This window comes from Colossoma macropomum, unplaced genomic scaffold, assembly GCF_904425465.1.
Source record: "Colossoma macropomum unplaced genomic scaffold, Colossoma_macropomum, whole genome shotgun sequence".
NCBI lineage: Eukaryota > Metazoa > Chordata > Actinopteri > Characiformes > Serrasalmidae > Colossoma > Colossoma macropomum.
This window is the reverse complement of record NW_023494801.1, coordinates 14,008,978-14,028,695: the sequence shown is the minus strand read 5'-3', so window position 1 is coordinate 14,028,695 and position 19,718 is coordinate 14,008,978. Positions and strand designations below refer to the sequence as shown.

Here is a 19,718-nt window from a genome sequence, read left to right as displayed (position 1 = left end):
AACCAGATAACAAAGCACGATTCCTTAGTTAACTAGATAACAAAGCACAATTCCTCAGTTAACCAGATAACAAAGCACAATTCCTCAGTTAACCAGATAACAAAGCACGATTCCTCAGTTAACCAAATAACAAAGCACAATTCCTTAGTTAACCGGATAACAAAGTATGATTTTTCAGTTAACCACACAAAGCGCATCCTCTCAGTGAACCACATAACAAAGCAAGATTTCTCAAAATGTCTTATTCTTAACCAGATGGAAGCCAAGCCCATGCAGCAGGAGAAGAGCCAAGGATCATTCCTACTGCACAATCCTCAAATTCTGTCCTATGTTATTCAGCTTACTGAGAAATCCTACTTTATGAAATATGACTCAGGGTGGGTTTCGGCGTCCTGCTGTGTTGAGCTCCTGTGTGTGGTTGTCTGAGTTGTATGAACAGAAGTGTTCTTGTTAATTGTTTGGCCACTCGATGCTGCCAGTCACGGCAGATGAAGTCATTTCTGGGAGATCAACCTCGATTCAGCTTTGCCATTAACACCCCACCTCTCCCCATCACTAAAGCTTTCAGGGGCTTATCAAAGCTGCTCTCCTCCCATTGGCTCAGTGGGCTGAAGGTGGGGTTTGGGTCCGCGCCGTCAAGAAGCAGATAGCGACGAGCTGGCGAGCCTGAGTTTGGACAACGACAAAACGGCCCAAACTGGGAGAACCCCGACCAGCTGCTGCTTTAACGAAGAAGAAGAAAATCAAAAACCACACCGGCCATGTCTGAAGCCGAGTTGAGAGAGTGCGCGCGCCCCGCCCACCCCCTCACCGTGGCCGCGAGCGGTTGAGCGTGTGAGCGCGCGCGCCGCGCTACCTGAAGCCGTGAGAGCGACGGGAACAAAAGAGGAGCGCGAGGAGGCAGCACCAGCGGCAGCAACAAGCGGGAGAGGAATGCGCGCGCCGCTCTCGCGTGCCCCCCAAGACGCGCCACGCGCACCGTTATGAGGCGCGATGGCCCGGTGCGACCGCGCGCTCCAGACGCTGCTGGCCACGGCGGGCGCGTTCGTGGCGTTTAGCCTCATGAGCATCGCCGTGGGCACGGACTACTGGCTGTACTCGCGCGCGCACATCTGCAACGCGACCAACATCACGACGGACGAGACTCAGACGCAGGCCAAGAAGAGCCGCGGCGACCTGACGCACTCCGGACTCTGGAGGATCTGCTGTATAGAAGGTACTGAGCGCTTCCGTGCTGAGTTTAAACAGCGCTGACGGGGCTGGAGAACTTGCCGGCTTTGTTTCACAGCTCATGACGCGCTTGGTGGGCTTTTGGTCCTCGCTCGTTCTGACCGCTGGCAGTGAAATGAGTGAATACAGTGTGGTTGGTTTTAGACAGATGACCTCAGAGGCTTCAGGACGCTGGAAACAAACTCTCTGTGTATTTTAATTATGCCAATCTAAACATACAGAGTCAGTCCCGAGAACTCAGAGCCGTTAGTCTGTACAACCTGTGTGCGTAACTGTAGCTTTCACAGGAGAACTCGAAGCGCTCTCATTATCTCCTCTCCTCCTTCATCTCGTCTTTCTTTTTCTCGGATTCACTTTTTTTTTCTCTCTCCTCTCTCATTGTCCCGTTCTGTCTCTCATCTTTTTTCCCTCTCATTATCTCATTTCTTTCTCTCTGATTATCTCTCTCTACTTTCTTTTTCTCCCTTTCTCTTTCGTTACCTGTCTCTCTTCTGTCTCATTAGCTTTTCTTCCTCTCTCTTTCTGTCGCTCTCATTATCTTTTTTCTCTTTTGCTTTTGTCATTCTCTCCTTTCTTCCTCTCTGATTATCTTCCTCTACTTTCTTTTTGTATCTCATTATCCTTTTTTCCCTCTTCTTATTCTCTTTCTTCTTTTCTCTTTTGCCTTTGTCTCTCCTTTCTTTCTCTCTGATTTCTTTTCTTTTGTTTATTTGTGTGATCTCTCTCATTATCTTTTTTTCCCTCTCCTACTTCTCTCTTGGTTTTTCTCCTCTTCCTTTTTTTGTTTCTCTGTCTCTCTTTACTCTCCTTTTCTCCCTCTTCCTTTGAATATCTCTCTCATTATCTCTCGCTCCTCACACCTTCTCTCTGATTAACTCTCTCTTTACTTGTTCTTTCTTCCCCTCATTCTTTCTTGTGTTCTTTTCTTTCTTGCTTTCTCCCTGATTGTCTTTCTTTTTCTCCCTCTCTTTTCTCTCATTATCTATTTCTCCCTCTCCTTCTTCCTATCTATCCTCTCCCTCCCAGTCTCTTTTTCTTTCTGTCTCTCTTCCTTCTTTCACTCACTGTCTCTCTTCCATCTTTCTCTCCCTCTCTGTCAGTCTCTCTTCTCTCCCTCCCAGTCTCTTTTTCTTTCTGTCTCTCTTTCTTCTTTCTCTCCCCTTTCTCTCAGTCTCTCTTCTCTTTCTCTCAGTCTCTCTTCTCCCTCTCTCAGTCCCTCTTCCCCCTCTCTCTTCCCTCTCTCTCTTCTGAATGGACTGCAAAGCGTATGCAGTCAAGAGTCTCCTCTTAAGTATCTGCCTTCATTCATGTCTTTATTGTATTTGATGCTGTTGCTTGGCAACAACATGTCTGAAATCGCTATGGTAACATGGCCAAGGTTTAAAAATAGATGAATCTGTTGCTTCTTGTCATTGTCCACCAAAAAATGAGACACATTCTACTTTTTCCCCTTTTTTACTTGATGCAACGTGAGGCTTTGCTGACCCTCAGCCAGGAGGACTCGTGTCCCACTCATCGTCTCGCCAGACATGAACACACAAGTGCCATTCTGTCACGAAATCATGCAAAAGCTCTCAAAACTACCCAGTATCATGCAAATGACAAATCTGAAAACTAGCTGAAAGCAGCTGCCTCTCACGACTGAAAAACTGATGCCTTTTGTTCTAGCAGACGTGAGCATTAAAGGCAGGAGATTAGACCTGTCCTGGTGGAGTGGTACAGTGCCATTTTGATATAATGGTGCTTTTATCAGGCCTGAGAGCTTGAGGTTAGTACATAGGGACGGAGACGCTGTCCACTCCTCATGGTGCTGAAATGTTGAGGCAAGAATTCAAACAAGTGAGTAGACATAGTCCAGTTAACAACATCCCTATATAGATCTCAAACTGACATGTGAATACTAGCACCATCATATCAAAACCTTGGAGTTGTATCTATGTCAAATTTAAAAATGCTACCTGCCCTTTACACTGTGAGAACATATGACAATGAAAGGACCAACATAAAAGACCCAAAGTTACTTGGAATAAAATCTTGTTCTGTCAACCATCATTAAAGATAAGAATGTTTTGCCCATTTTAGAGATATGAGGGGCACAATCTAGTATTTCAAGAAGCCCTTGACGATGCTCTACCATCATGCCTAATTTGTACGACATCATCTAAAACATTGTATTGACCCTTAAAGGTCACTCGTCAACCAACAAAGGACAAAACACTCAAAGCGTCAATATGTTTTCTATCAACTGAACAGATTGCAGCCCCGTGAGATAACATTTGCTTTAGTTCCGTATGGATCTGAGTCTTCCACTGGTGGCATCGTTCCCTTTGCGAGGCTGGGGAGGTTTCGAGGGGGGAAGTGCTGTCACTTTGCCACTCCCAGCGTGCACCACAGATCTGTAATTAAAATGCAGCTCTAAAAGGCCACGCAGTCTCTAATTAGCCACCAGGCTTGAATTCTGCCACCGTACCACACTGAAGAGCGTAGTGATAACAAGCTAGGAGCACGTGCCAGGTGCAGGCCCTCGACCTCTCAACCTTACCAATGCAGGATATCATCACATAGTGTTCATTCTCAGCTCATTTGGGCCTACAGCATTATAACCCAAGAAGAATTCTGGCTGTCATCCCTACATGCACTCTTAAAAAGATGGTTCTTCAAAGATCCATGATCTATATAGATCCATGAACACTCAAAGAACCATTTGCATGCTTAAAGCGTTCTTTGCATCATGAAATGGTTCCTCAGATTGATAGAGATTGTGTTATTTACCCCTTTTTTTAAAAGGGTTATGCTATTGTTCTGAAGCTTGTAACAATAGAAGAACCCTTGCTGGCGCTGTATAGAACCCTTTTCAAAAGGTTCTATATAGAACCATATATAACACATTCTCCACCAATCTGAAGAACAATTTCATAATGCCAAGAATACTTTAAGCATGCAAATGGTTCTTTGAGTGTTCATGGTTCTATACAGAACCATTTTTTACTTGAAGAACTATCTTGTACACAAAATAAAGGTTTCTAAATGCTTGATTTGGATGTACAGCTCACAGAAAACCTTGATTTGTCATGTTCATCAAATTTCAAAGGCTCATTTATAAAAATGGCTCTTTTAAGGATTATCCATTAAAAGGTTCATTAAAAGTCCCAAGTCATGCATTTCTCCTGCATTGATTTTTTTTTTCTCCTGAAGTCCGCATGTGAAATTTGTGTGGTTTTGTGTACCAAATACAGTGATAATTTATTTTAGCATGACCATTTTCCAAACTGTTTTTATCTTCAGATTCAACAGGCTATTTTTGTTACCGTGTCAGACAGAGATATGTAATTTACCTCTGTTCTGATTGGCTGCCCTGTATTGAGTCATATTTAGAAAGCAGTCCAGGCTGAAACACTCCTTATAAATTCAGTGTGAATGGGCGGTGCTAAACTGCTGTTGGCAGAATAGGCAGACGTATGTAAATACTTTTTGTTACATCACAAAAAACAGTGCTATCAAATTGGGCTGTTTTTGCTGCTAAGTTCGTATATATGGACTTCATGGAGTGAAAGGTACATTTTGAAACTCTAACAACCTTTACATACTATATCAACAATTCTCTATGATATGGGCCTTTTCAAGAACTGAAAGTTCTTCTATGCCATCTTTCCAAAGAATCCTTATGAGTGGCTGATGTTCATAATTCTTTGATAAACCATTGCACCAATTAGATAAAAATGTTTTGTTCGCCTGTTTGTTTACCAAATACATCACATTAATTCAACAAGGCCTACAAGAGCAAAACAAAATCAGCTGCTGTTCTTTGATTAGTGTTGCTGTCATTCCATAGTGTCCATTTTAAGTTAGTGAAAACTGTACTTGCCTTTTACATTGTGTGAACGTTTCATGACCAATGGATGAATAAAAATGGTCCACAGTTCCTTTTTGGTTTAAATCTCACTACATTACCTACAAGTTAAAGGAGTATTTCAACCTAAAATTGGCACTTAATGTTATTTGTCATGTTACATATTATTTTGTAGTGCAGCATCACATCCCATGGCCTTGCGGCTTGACAGAGTGTCATTTTTGTGTTTTTGTCCGTCAATATTCATTGCTACAGTACCCAGCATGAATTATGCAAATATGTCAAACAACAGTAGGTCTTTTTCACATTTCTGGACTGTTCCTGTGGCTGGGTTAAGCTGCTTCTAAAGAATCAACAAGTTTCCAAGAGTCCAAGAGTAAGAGCTTTTGCAATGTACCCAAGTGTTTGAGCTAGAAGTAAAAACAATTTACCCTCGTTTTTAAGGCTTCTAAGCTGGCAAGAAAGAGGAAAAATGAGTTTGTGCAATTAAGAGGGATGATGGAATAAACTTTATTATATGGACAGCAGGTAATGTTACCTTTGTGTCAGCATTTCACCCCTGCTGACTAAAGTTACAAGGCAGTTTGCGCTTTAAAATTGGTGCTGTTCCCAGCTGCTTTCAGTGGAGTAGTTTTCACATTCCTCATCAAACGCTGTTTGCATTTGAGAGAGCCAGTCATTCATTGGAGCCGGCGGTTGTGGAAAATGTCTACAGTGGTGCTACAGACCGTAACTAGGCGGCACACCCCTCTGTCGGTATGTGTGCCTGTTTACCTTTTTGCCAACTAGTTTCTTGTTACCAAGCTTTTTCAACATCTCCAGCTAATATGACTAATCTAGCTTTTTGGTTGTAGTTATTTCACATATCCATTGTTTTATCACTCTGTAGATGTTAGCTGATGTTAACGTACTCTGATAGCTGTGAAGGTATTCTTCCATGAAAAATGTATATCCTTTGTTCAGCTTAGATTAACACATTGTTGTGTGTTTGGTGTTCTCCAACAATTCTGGATACAACTTCAAATTTTAGTTTTGGCAGCTATGACACAGATTAAGTGATACACCTTTCCATGGTGAACACTAGTATTACTGAGGTTAATAACTGTCTGTAAGACAATTGTGGACTTTGTTTTATCTGGCATTTACGTATTTCTGTTTCTTAAGAAAAGAGCCTATTGGGAATTCTTCACTGCAATAAGAAATGCACTAATGTAGAAGCAAATACATACAGATGTGTCAGCTTCATATCTGTAACATGAGCAGTCTGGCTTTCTTCTACATTAGCCAGCAGAAAAAAGAAAAACATTTCAAACAGCCTGCCCCCATGATGCATCTGCCCCCAAGAACCCTAAAGCTCGTCATTTTTCAGAAGTTCCTCCCACCTTCGAAATACATCATCTGAAGGGGGTTTTCCTAACCGTTATACAAGAAAATCTCACTCGTGACTATTGTGGTTATGCTGTAGGAGGTGAGGAGGCATGTTTACAAGAACAATTTGCTTTTTTATTCACTTTGGCCAGAGTGCCCCTTTCAGAGCCTTGTGTTTCTTCCCCTGTGAAGTTGCCATTTTGGGGATGTGTGATTTTGTAACGACAGCAAAAACATGAATACATCTGTGCTACCAAACAAGGTGAGCACCTAACAGCGGCATGCAAAACCACAACTGGTTGATGGCACTTTAAGAAGCCCATGATTGGCCATAATTCACAATAACAATAATGTGATCCTTCCTGGCTGAGGCAGCTGTGACAGCTGCTTTGGGATCAGTTTTGGCGCTGCATGTGTGAGGCAGGGAGGTGGGTTTGGTAGGGATTGGTGGGGGGGGTGGTGGAGGTGTCTTTGCCTGCTGCATTAAACCACAATGAAGATGTCAAAGGCATCCTTGGAGACATTATGGAAATCAGATGGTTGAAGCAGCCCTGAGGTTGCCATGGAGAAGATGTGCTCAGCAGAGAGCATTGCTACCTCCAGGCAGGCCTGAGGGACTGGGCCGTCGCTTTTTGTCACACACACAGACACACACACAGGCACATGCACACACACACACACACTCTCTCTCTCTCTCTGATGAGTGTCTGTGTCAGTCAGGTGAGGAGCTTTATTTCTTCTTTATGAGACTGGGCACACCTCAGACACTGGGCTAATAACCGCCACTCATAAATCAACTGTCTGAGCTCTCAATCTGATTCCTCTTCACTCACAATACTCTCTAATACAGCCAGAAAAATGGAGTAAACCACACGCCTGATGGCTCTTAGATAGTCTATATCCCTTCTGAACAGCCGTAGTCTTTAACTGTTTGGAAAAATGATTCTGAACCAATTAGAAAGAATAGACGTTAAGTGCAGAAAGATAAAGATTTAAGCCTTTTTGAGTTTAAAATGTAAAAGCTGATGTGGAATTTGACAAAGGCAAACTTCAAGTGCCCCCATCATGGAAGGCTGAATTTCCCTTATTTATTTATTTTTTAATTAAATTGTTAAAGTGTTGTTGATTCCCTAGTCTAAACAGTCCAAGTATGGAAACTAAGCTGCAAAGCAGCCTCTTATAATATTCACCGTTTTTATCATAGCACAAAAACCAAAGCATTTACATAAATCCACCTATTTAACCTACAGTTAACCCCGCCCATTCATGTTGAAGTTATAAAGAGTGTTTCAGCTTGGACTGTTTTCTGTATGAAGGCAACTAATCGGAAGAGAGGTCATTTACATATTCCAGTCTTAAAGAGCCCATATCATGGCACACATTTCCTTGCTTTTTTTTGAATTACATAGTTTGATGTAATATGTAAACTTTAAGTTTCAAATTAAGCCTTAAAAATATCCCATTGTTTATCTCACTGTTTTTGGGATGCCATGAAAGTGAATGCACTTAAATATGTCCACCTATTCAGCCACTACAAACTTAGCTCTGCCCATTCATGCTGATGTTACAAGTAGTGTTTCAGCCTGGACTGCTTCTCTAAACAAGGCAGGGTACAGGCCAGCTATTCAGAGCAGAAATCGCTTACATAAGTCAGCTTTAAAGGCACAGGAACAACAACAGCCCATTTAATTCTAAGGGCTAATGAGAGGTTGGAAAAAGGTCATATAAAAATGACTTGAGACTATTTTTGGTACATAAATATACACAAATGTCATAAGCAGACCTACAATAGAATAAGAGGTGAACAAACAGAATATGGGCCTTTTAATGCCAAAAAAGCTATTTCTACCTTTAAATCTACTCTTCTCCGTTTAATAACATGCTTTCTAAACTATTTTTATTTTACATTTATTTTCATATGTAAAGAATAAGATTTAACAAAGCTGTTGCTTTGTTGATTATTTTATTTGGGTCACAAACAAACATGCAAACAGATTAATAGGAATTTACTGAACACTTTATTATTACTCTGATTAAACAAATCAATAAGTGATTCAGAAACTATCACAGTACATTCATAAATAAAAGCAGCAATGTGCTTCTTTTGTATAGTGATAAACACATTAGCACACAGAAGGCTCTAATTCCACATGCTGATACATTTTACTGTCCATAGTGGGCACACACGGCCCAGCTACTCTGATTTCTGATTTTATTGAGTTAAAGTGGGGACAAACATCTCCGAATGCATAGTATTCAGATGATATGCTCAGTAAAAAAAGGGTTAACTGTTAAATGCAGCACTCAGTTTTCTTCCTTTGTTGACTGAATACCATCTGTCACTGACAGGTTTAGAAATATGCTAATTAGGCAAATTTCTCTGGCATGTGATTGGCATGCTCGCACACTTCATAGATGATACAGAATACTAAGCCTACTAAACATTTTACAACCTATAGGCCTACAGGCCCTATACAGAGTCTCTTTTCTGTGAATTTATATTATATTATGGAATACTAAATATGAATAATGCAGGAGCCGTTCACCTATATCATGCAGGTCTTGGTATCAGAGGACAACTCACAGAACCTGAATTAGGGTGTTTTTTTTTTTTTTACAATGACTAGACGAGAAAACGTGGCCCAGTTTCTCAGACCTATTTAATACTAATTAATTTGATGCTCCTTTTTAACCACTAGACCCAATTAATGCCACGCTGGGCCACAAAAGCTGTGTCACAGGGTATAGACTGCCTCCCACCTCACCTAGAACAGAAAAGAAGAGAGGGAGAGAAGGAGAGAGAGAGAGAGAAGGAGAGAGAGAGAGAAGGAGAGAGCGAGAGAGAGAGAGAGAGAAAGAGAGAGAGAGAGAGAGCAACTGCATCTACAGTATTACTGACTAAACATCTCAATCACCAAACTTGTATACATTCTTAAGATAAAAGGTGTCAAAAAGGGTTCTTTTGAGTGATGTCATAGAAGAACCCATTTTGGTTCCCTAAAAACCTTTCAATGGTTAAATAACCATTTTTGTAAAAGACGTGTAAGTGTTAAGAACTTAATATACTAGGGATGCACTGATATGGGAATTGTGGGCCGATGGCAACATCCCTTTTTTTTGTCCACTGGGAAACTGGGAGTACATCTACTGGATTAGCATTACAGAGATATGTAAGTTTGTTGCTGCGAAGAAAAAAACGTCTCACATCAACATTTGTTCCTACATCATTTGAGCACAGCGACTATCTTTTACATTGTGTAAAAATTTCATGTTGAAAGAATAGTGGTGAATAAATGATGAATAGAACTGGGCCAAAATGAATTTGAAAAAAATCTCACTGCATTAACTTAAGTAAGATACATATTTGTAATAATTTATTTCTATAGGGGTACAAAGGTAGTACAAAGAGCAAAATTCAGACATTTCAGTACCCTAACCAAACATTCTGCTTTTCCAGAGTACAATAAATACATCATTAAATATTGGTTTGAAATATTGGTCAATTCTAAACATCTGTCTTATGCCAATATATTTTTTCAGTAAATATCCCCGTTCACTGATCTGATTCCCTCACCATCAGAATAAAGAGATGTTGGAAAAAGGCCACTTAAAAATGATCCGCAATTTTAATATTCAATAATGTAAAAGTGTACAAGTTTTTGACAGAACTGAACATCCAGGTAAACATCTATTTAGGAATCCGATGCGTAACGATTTGGCTGGCCGGTAGTAATCACCATGGGGCCATGATGCAAAGGGATGCCCCTTAAAATCTTTACTGGACTCTTCATATAGATACTGACACAGTTCTACACCCATGACTCACTGAACAACAGTATACCTCACCAGTTACCTTCCATCGACACTACACAGACAGTCTTGACATCCATTTATTTCCATGTTAGTCATTAAAGGTAACCATTTTCAAATGGATCCTTTAAAACAAAATGCAACATGATATATTCTTTACTTATTAATGAAAAAAATCAATAAGATGAATCTATTCACATAATATATAAAATATTGATGATATACACACAGCAAGGGTTCTAGGGAATCTATGAAACTTCAGTAAGTCTTAATTAGTCTTAATGTAAATATTTAGGCTAATGTTAGATGGCAGTGAGTGAAATGGCATGACATAAAATGGCAAGTAAATCACGCAAATTACATTGTCAATTTTTATTCACTTAAAGTAATTTTATTGGGTTCTGTTATTTCTTTTTTTTCTTTGGGGCCAATAAAGTTTAAAACACACCACTGTTAGAACTTTTGTTATTGAAAATTCTTTTAGTTCTAGTTCTTCAGCTGAACGCAGCTGGATTTTCATTGTAGAACTGACATGCTGTCCAGTAAAATAGGAGAGATGTTTGGGACATCACTTCATGATGACAATTTCTTTATAATGGGCATGTTCTAAAAATACAGTGGAAAATCACTGAGACCTAACAGCTTAATGGCACAGTGGAAAAACCCCTTCTCTACCTACTGACTAATACTTTAACAAGAGAACCTGAATGGACTTGAAAGACAGTTTTATTCTTTAAATTTCACCCAAGGACTAGTATTTTAGTCCAGTGTTTCCTTTTACAGTATTTTTGAGAAAGGATCTGAAAGACTGGGGCACACAGAGATCTATATACCTTATGGACACTATATACCACAGCATTATAAAGTATGTGGAATGTTTGAACCAGTATTTTATTCTCTGAGTCATAAATAAACTTCAGAATTGTTCTTTCTTCTTTAGGCCTCAACAAAGGAAGCTGCTACCGTATTAATCACTTTCCAGATGACAATGATTATGACACTGACAGCTCAGAGTACCTCTTACGTGAGTGACTTCCTCTCAAGCAACATTTCACAAGTTTAAACATTGTTTCACTCTTGTTTATACATGTGTCATTCTGGTAAAACAGCATTTGAGCTCTTTGAAGACTCACCTGTGATCCGGTCTCGTGTGTAGGTATAGTCCGTGCCTCGAGTGTGTTCCCCATTCTCAGTACCATTCTGCTGCTGCTGGGGGGGCTGTGCGTGGGGGTGGGACGCATCTACAGCAAGAGGAACAACATCCTGCTCAGTGCAGGCATCTTGTTTGTGGCAGCAGGTAAAAAAAAAAGCTCATTCCACACTGGTTACATGATGACCTAAAATAGTTTACGAGTAACCTGCATGTCATATATATGTAAGAGAAAATCAACAAAGTACATAATTTGACTAAGCGTTCCCAAACTTTTGCATACAACTTTAAATTACATATAGTTCATGAAGAACGCTACTAGAAAGCAATTAAACTGGTCTACTGGCCAACTTGGTGGGGGTGGGAGGCCTAATTTTTTTTAAAACAGGAAGTTAACAAGTGTCATTAGTGAGCACGAAAATGAAGGGAAAGCTTCATAAAGTTGATACTTGCTATAAACAAAGAAATAACACAAGCATCTCAATTTTTTGCATACTTCTTTTGGATGCAACAGGTCTGAGCAACATCATTGGCATCATCGTCTACATCTCCAGCAACGCCGGTGACCCCAGCGACAAACGCGACGAGGACAAGAAGAACCAGTACAATTACGGCTGGTCCTTCTACTTCGGAGCGCTTTCCTTCATCGTGGCTGAGGCGGTGGCCGTCCTAGCCGTGAACATCTACATTGAGAAGAACAAAGAAGTGCGCTTCAAGGCACGGCGGGAGTTCATCAAGTCTACCTCGTCCTCTTCTCCATATTCACGCATGCCTAGTTTCCGCTACCGCCGGCGGCACTCACGATCCAGCTCGCGCTCCACAGAGGCATCTCGTGAGGCCTCTCCGGTCGGCCTGAAGATGGTCAGCTCTGTGCCTCTGGGGGAGATCAACATGTACACACTGTCCAGAGACCCGCTCAAGTCGGGCACGGACAGCTCCTACAGCCCTGAACATGACTCCGGATTTCTACAGGTGCACAACTGTTTCCCTAAAGACTTGAATGATGGCGTCAACAGGAGGACAACGCCAGTATGAGACACCTATTTAACAGGAATGTTCTAGAAGTACAGTGTACAATGGCCCTATAAAACAGTTACCAAGACATAATAGCTTAATGGAGTAGTAGAAGAACCACTTCTTTGGTTATGGCGATGAACCAACTACCTAATGCTAACAAGGGACTTTGAATGGGCTGAAAGCTTTTATTCCTTAAATTCCACCCATGGACTACTGTTCTGGTTCAGCGTTTCCTCTTACAGTGTTACTGAGAAATGATCTGAGAGACTGGCACAGCTACAAGATACATCTATATAGCCAATACCATACAATTTACAAAAGCCCATGGACAATATACTCCGGATCATTCTAAAGTATATGGACTTTCAGTGAACCAACAAATTTTAATTTACAGTTTATTCTCCAAATGAGAAATAGATAAAGTTAAGAACTCCTCTCAGTGCACACCATTTAAACATGACTACCCAAATATAAAAATGGTGCTAAAGGAAGTAGTCTAACAGCTCAAGCCTTTCTCTTCTTGTGTATTTTGTATATACTTCAGTTGAACCTTGTATGCCTTTTTTGTCATATGTTTGTAGCCACAGCTGTCTTATCCTGTTCTGTGTGCCTGTTCTGCTTATCAGTATCAACAGTGCCAGTTGACCTAAACTGTAGGTACTGACTGCAGAGAATACTGTGTTTGGTTCTTCTGCTGTTGTGAAACTAGAAATCACATAGAGCTACAGCTTCGAGAATCGAGGGGGCAATAGACCTGCCCGTGCTCCACCCACAAATATGTTCTTACGTAGCCACTCTTGGGAAAATGGACAAGCTTTACAGAATGTTGGGAAAAATATTATCCAACATAATAGGTAATTCAGAGACATTTGTATAATTCAGTTTTTGTCAGATAAGTCAGTCATACTAGACCACTACAACAATTGTTTAAAGTGGTTATAATGACATTTCCAGTTTAACATTCAAGCTGAAATATGCTGTTGTAGCTACTGTAGAATAAAGCAGGTGGGAAAGGTTGCAACAATTTTTTGCAACTATGATAAAATGACCTCAATTACATGAAAAACTACACAGATCTATCTTAAAGCTATACTACATAAGTTCTGGGTATTTGGAGACCTCTCTGGTGAAATTACCAACATGCAAAAGAACATTTTGTACTGACTTGTTCTTCGGACCCATTCCTCAAGCAGATCTTTGCATTTGAGAGCTAAACATCAAGCTGGACCGCATTTTTGAGCCTGTGTGTGAGACACAGATGTATGACGTGGTCCGAAAAACTCCAGCAGAATCCAATATAACGCCTCTGACTTTTAAATTAATCATTCAAGCTTTACAAAGTGACTTACAGCAGCACACAGATACCACAACAAAGCCAACTTACTGTTCTTTGTTTTATTATTAATCTATGCTTTTTGTACCGTTATTACAGGTCACAGTTCTTGAGCTAGAACCACAAAACTTTGCAGGATCATATCAGGAGCCTATGTGACATTTGTGACTGATCGCACGTATAGTTTTCAGACGCTCGTTCAAACACAAAAAAAATCTTACATAGTGCAGTTGTGAACTACAGTTGATCATTAGGTTGAATGGTATTTCTGCCAGCATTTTATGAAACTTGTCCAATCTTGCAGCAGCAGCTATGAAAGAGCACATTTGTAGGCGGAGCATGGGCAGGTCAGGGAAAATTTCATGGTATAGCCAATGAAGGTTTACATTGGTGTTTTTTTTTTTTCTTCAATTCTGACAATGATAATGTGTCATCAGCTGTCACTAGAAAACCAGCCAGTATCCTTTTTCGTCATAGTGAATGGGTTGAAGATTAATGTTATTCCACTGCCATCGCTGTCACTTAGCACCAAGGACTAAAACGTCAACATTCCACCAAAAAGCGGGTGAAATCTAGACGCTTCCCCCACCCCATCCCCCCATGAATGTGAATGATGGCCATGCTGCTGCTCCATGCTACAGCAGCCCTGTGTAAATCTGAATGCTGTGTGCCACTGGGACTGTGACATTGTGCAAGTCTGCAGATAAATGGAGGGCTGAGAAATGTCAGACATCCAAAAATGAAAGAGCCTTTTTTTCTTTTCTTTCTTTTTTTTTTTTAAAGTCCGTCAGCACCGAGAAGCATTTCAATGGTATGGCCCGTTTGCTGATAACAATCAAGGACAAAGAAGAATGAAAGACTGTCAGTCTTGCATCAATGTGGACAAACCAGCTGTTCAGAAGACCATCCGTGTCTTAGCTTTTCAGAGCCTTATGCTTGGAATTCCCATCAAATCAGCATGCCAGCCAGCCACATACTTTGTCACTGTTTATTTTCTCACTATAACAGGATCTGTCTGGTTCCAGCAAGTTCTTACTTTCTCGTTCTCATCTATTAGAATTCTGTTATCTGTAAGAGTGGTGAGAGAATGCCATACAATTTTTGGTCAGATGCCTATTGCTGAAGTGATTCCTTATGCACTCTTAACAATAAAGGCTCCTAAATGATTATTGCCATGCATGCGTGGTTCTAAAAGAAACTAGTAGGACAAAACCTGTACATTAAGGTTCTTTCAGCACGTCTCATTTAAAGAATGGTTCTTTAAAGAATTGTTCACGGAAATATTGTTTAGGAAAACAGAAGTGACTCTGCTCCAAAGAACCCCTTTTGGAACCTTTATTTTTAAGAATGTGGAACAAAGGATCTCAATTACCTGTACATATCTGAAAGATGCTGGGTTACATAGCATATACAGCTGCATTCACTTAGTAAATCCATTTTTTTACATGAGCTTAGAGCCATGCCTCCGTATAGCATGGTGTATGGTAGGTAGTCTTGAATATTGACGTTTTCTATGATCCATTGACCGTGTGTGTGCTTTAGATATTATTTACAGAGTGGCTTCAATGCCTTTCTCTCTGGTGACATAATCACTATTACCTACCTGTAACGCTCTCCGTCTTTCTCAAGGAAGACATTCTCCCCTCCTCAGCTTCTCTTTATTTGCTGATGTTGTTGTTCTCAGTATTACTCTCTCACCAACAATGTCACCATATTGTTGCTCACTTGAATAAATTAAGTCAGGGCAAATGTTGTCTTGCTCATGCTTGCGCATCCTTCCTTGGCCTTGGCATCATTGGTAGACTCTGATATATATTTCTGTCCTGTGATGTAAAAAGAGTGTAGAGAAACTGTACTACAGTAAAAGTATAGGTATTACATAAAACTCTAGCTCAATTAAAGGTGAATACACTAAAATAAGAGTCAAAAAGTATGAACATTCATACAGTCATATGCAAAGGTTTAGCACCCCTGGTCAACTTGCATGCTTTGTTGACTTTTTTAGAGTAAAATACAAAAATAAGCACAAATCCTATAAAGAGAACACACTCCTGCATATTTTAATGTACAATTACAAAAACATGTAATTTGACCAGGGTTGCTCAGAGTTTTGCATACAACTGTATATACTCAAGTATATAAAGGTGAAAACTAAATGCTTTAACAGATAAACTTAGGAGTAGATCCTTATCAAAGTCATAAACTTTATCAAAGTTGGACACAAGCTAACTGTTTTGCCATGTTCAAACCTTTTAAGAAAACTTTTAAATGTTTGTAAAATTTAAATACAGTTATAATTACAGTTACAAGCATACACTTGGCATGGCATTGACGAGTGTAGTGTGGAAACTGATGGGAACAGAAATGTTGACAGGCAAATGAATACTTGATTTGTAATGAACACTTTGTAGTGAATACTTTGGATTGAATACTCTAAAGATCTTAATGGGAATGTAGGAAGTAAAAAGTACACTACAGTTTAAAAATGTGTAATCACCATTCAAAGGTTTTGAATCACTGTTCTCAATAATATAAATCCAGTTTTGTTGCAGATACATGTATACAATGATCCTAATACGATGCTTATATTTTATAGATTTCAAACAATGTGTAAGAAGCTACACTGTCTGTATTTGTTTGCGCCAGATCTGACAGCTTTTGGTGTCACTCATTTCTTGCAGCTTTAAAATTTTGCCCTACAGCAGTTTGTATTTGGTGATGTACAAAAAAACTACTATCTGGATTGACGCAGAGTCACTTTTAATGCATGTGGGGTAACAATTATTAAAATAGAGGTCTAAGATTCAGATTGAACAGGTTTAGGAATCATATTTCTAATGTTGAGGAAACGTGTCCAAATCACTAATCTACCATAGCTAGTCTATCATTTTAGCTAAATAAAAAATACTTTCAAACAGTAAGTAGCAAACTACTGTCAGGTTAAAAAAATAGTAATAGTTATATCGTCCAATTTACTCTTGGCTAAATTTACCTACCAGCTTTGATTAAACTTCAGTAAAACCTCAATGTTCTCAAATCTGCAATGAATGCCGTGGCCTCATTAACACCTCATGACATGAAGGTAACTAACTCTGCACAACAGTAAATATACAACTAAGTAGTGTACTATCCTAGGAGAAAGAGGTTGGTGTAGTGTAGTGGTCACCAACCCCTGCTCCTGGAGATCTACCTTTCTAGAGCCTTTAGCTCCAACCCTAATCAACCCCAGCTGACCCATCTAATTATTTAAGTCTTGATTAGCCGAATGAGGTGTGTTAGTTTTGGGTTGGAGGTGACCACTGGGGTAGTAGGTAACATTCTAATGTTCTAATTCTTGGCTTTATAATGATCTTGCTTATAGCAGCTTTCCTCTAACAACTCTGATTACACTTGTGTATTCAGCTAGTAGACATTACACAATACCACTTTTTCTTTTCTGATACCAGTACTGAAACCTTAAGCACTGGCCAATACCAATACCAATATATTATTTCTTCTTTAAATATTACTAAGCTTTAAAATGAGCTGTTTTAATGAAAACACTTCACTTAAGATGAATATCTAGAAGTAGGCTATCATTCTCAGTGAGCATCTAAAAGTAGGCCATCTTTCTCAACCCACAGAAAGGAATACACAATGTGAATATGTGCTATTACAGGATAGATTTGTTACAGGACAGGATCAGATTCATTCCCTTTTTCTCGGTGATAATCAATCTGTATCAGATCAGCACCATCTCTTACTAATTTTGCATGCTAAATGGTGTTTGGCTACACTACTGCCAAAGTGAATTGTAGAAACCAATTCAGTGTGTGATGGCTTTGTTTTAGCCTACACAACATGATCTAATCTAGCATAAATAATGCTGCCCACCACTAGGGATACATGGTAAGTATTTCCTATCTCAGGCAGCCAAATTCCACCTTCTCCTCTACACTCTTAGCAAAAAGGGATCTATATAATGTATCCATATGACTTATAATAAAAGCAGAACCATTTTTGGTGCTTTACAGAATCGTTCTTTCAAAACCACACATAACAGGTAGAGAAGAACCATTTAAATTCAATCTTATGATCAAACAGTCCTGGTCATATTAAGCACCTTTCATCAGAACATGTGAAAGACAAAAATGTTTTCCTCATCATCTTCCAACAAAACATAATGATTATTGCCCTGTCTTAAACATCTTCTGATTTTTTGGCAACATCACCATGTACTTGGTGGGGCAAATAATTTTAACAAATAATATGTTTCATCACAACCTTCCATTACTATCACCCATCATATCATGAAGCTAGCTCAGAGACCTTCCCTGATACCATGTAAGGGCTGTCATGATTCTACATCTAATTGTTGCTTTTACTAAAGAACGTCTTCTTTAAAGAGTTAAATAGATAGAAAATGTTCAAAAGTTGATTCATGCGAGTTTAAGTCAGGTCTCAAGTCTCTGGGATGCAGGTCCAAGTCTCGAGGCTTTAGCAGAGAATTTGTTTCATCTCATTATTAGCTGCAGGCATTGCATTTTACAAAAGTAAACTGCTTATTAAAATGCTTCAAATAAGTCTTTCATTACAGAAAACACTTCTGAAACAGTCTGAAGGACAACTGCAGTGCTACATGCAGTAAATGTAGTGTTAGACTAGAGACTAAACAACTTAAAACACTTGGTTAGCTTTTAGTTTACATAGCATGTAAGCTAGCTGGTGCAATAATCCAGCTGAAACTTTAATAAATTTTAAAGTAATATGATCTGTAACTTACTAAAACTTCATCTAGGTTAGCTGACAACTTCAGTTAATAGCTACTGCACTAACTAGCATACCTGCTATACACTTGCTAGCCAACGGTTTCACGTTTTGTCCTTTAGACATCACATTGACTGTTGGCGTGTCATTCTGTCTATTAGACCGAAGGTTTTTCCTATAATGAAAGGCTTGTTATAAGTTGTACATGATGCTGCTGTGAGCTACAAGTTAAGAGCATTGCAGTAATGACTGCTCATAGTCATAATAAAGTCACACATGCAAGGTTGGAAACAAAAGACTGTATTTATTTACTGCTTTAATGCTGGCTGTCCTGATTTTCAGGCTGAAATTTCACAAGCCATAAGTCTCAAGTCCGAGTCAAGTTGCAAGTCAGAGTAGAGTCAAAAGTCTGTCAACATATGTGACTTGAGTTCCCATCTCTAATACATAAAACAGGTATCTACTTCAAATTGTCTTTCCATTTGATGAAAATGTTTTGTGTCCAAAAGTATATGTTTCAGGAGATGAGAGTGATTTGTGCTAGAGCACGTATTATGAGGCCACTTCACACACGCACAGTGAAAAGCACTGATGGGCTTTGAAGGATCACTGATTGAGGATGGGTGTGAGGTGGTTACACACTGGCCTCAGCTGTGCTCTCTCTGCTTGTCAAACAAAAGCCAAGGTGCCACCGTGTTGATGCTGACTGTTAGAGACTGGGTGGGATGTTTTCCAGCTGTCAGTCAAGCTGCTGCTGGTAACCCACAGGGCCTACATCCAGCAAGTGTGTCAGGAGCAAGAGCTGCTGCGCTAGGATTAGATTTACCTCTGTCAATGCTGCCCGTCTTAGTCTCTACAGCAGTTTTGTTCAGGCCTTATTTCTCTCCAGGGCTTACTCTTACTGCCTTTACTACAAAGAGAGGTCATGTAGAGGCTGAACGGGGCGACAACAGCAGCCATTTCGTTATAGACCTTTCAAGTAGGTAAGGAAAGTCTATTGTGACGATCACGGTTGGATTTTCTTAGTTAACCCTTTCATAGAAGCCTTAAAATACAATAATGGCACCATTCTTGCAATGCCTGTGGAATCCAGTCATATGTATAAATGTATTAAAGTTCATTACATTACATTTTCATATTTGTTATAACATTAACAAATGTTTTATTCATATTTTAAAATAAAAACAAGTTCTGGAAACCACAATTCAGCTGGA

General features: G+C 39.6%; 1 protein-coding gene across 1 annotated transcript; it reads left to right on the top strand.

The window, feature by feature from the left end:
• Positions 1–993: 993 nt before the first annotated feature.
• cacng4b (calcium channel, voltage-dependent, gamma subunit 4b) lies at positions 994–12,713 on the top strand. The gene is made up of 4 exons (XM_036589829.1): positions 994–1,216; positions 11,199–11,282; positions 11,415–11,555; positions 11,923–12,713. Exons 1-4 carry the CDS (start codon positions 994–996, stop codon positions 12,441–12,443), a joined length of 969 nt encoding a protein of 322 aa, XP_036445722.1. The 3' UTR covers positions 12,444–12,713.
• The last annotated feature ends 7,005 nt before the right edge of the window (positions 12,714–19,718 follow it).

Excerpts from the sequence above, each read along its gene's own strand:
- cacng4b (XM_036589829.1), top strand. The coding sequence starts at position 994 with ATGGCCCGGTGCGACCGCGCGCTCCAGACGCTGCTGGCCACGGCGGGC. Across the intron at positions 1,217-11,198 it reads GAGGATCTGCTGTATAGAAG|GCCTCAACAAAGGAAGCTGC; the intron begins GTACTGAGCGCT and ends TTTCTTCTTTAG. Across the intron at positions 11,556-11,922 it reads CATCTTGTTTGTGGCAGCAG|GTCTGAGCAACATCATTGGC; the intron begins GTAAAAAAAAAA and ends TGGATGCAACAG.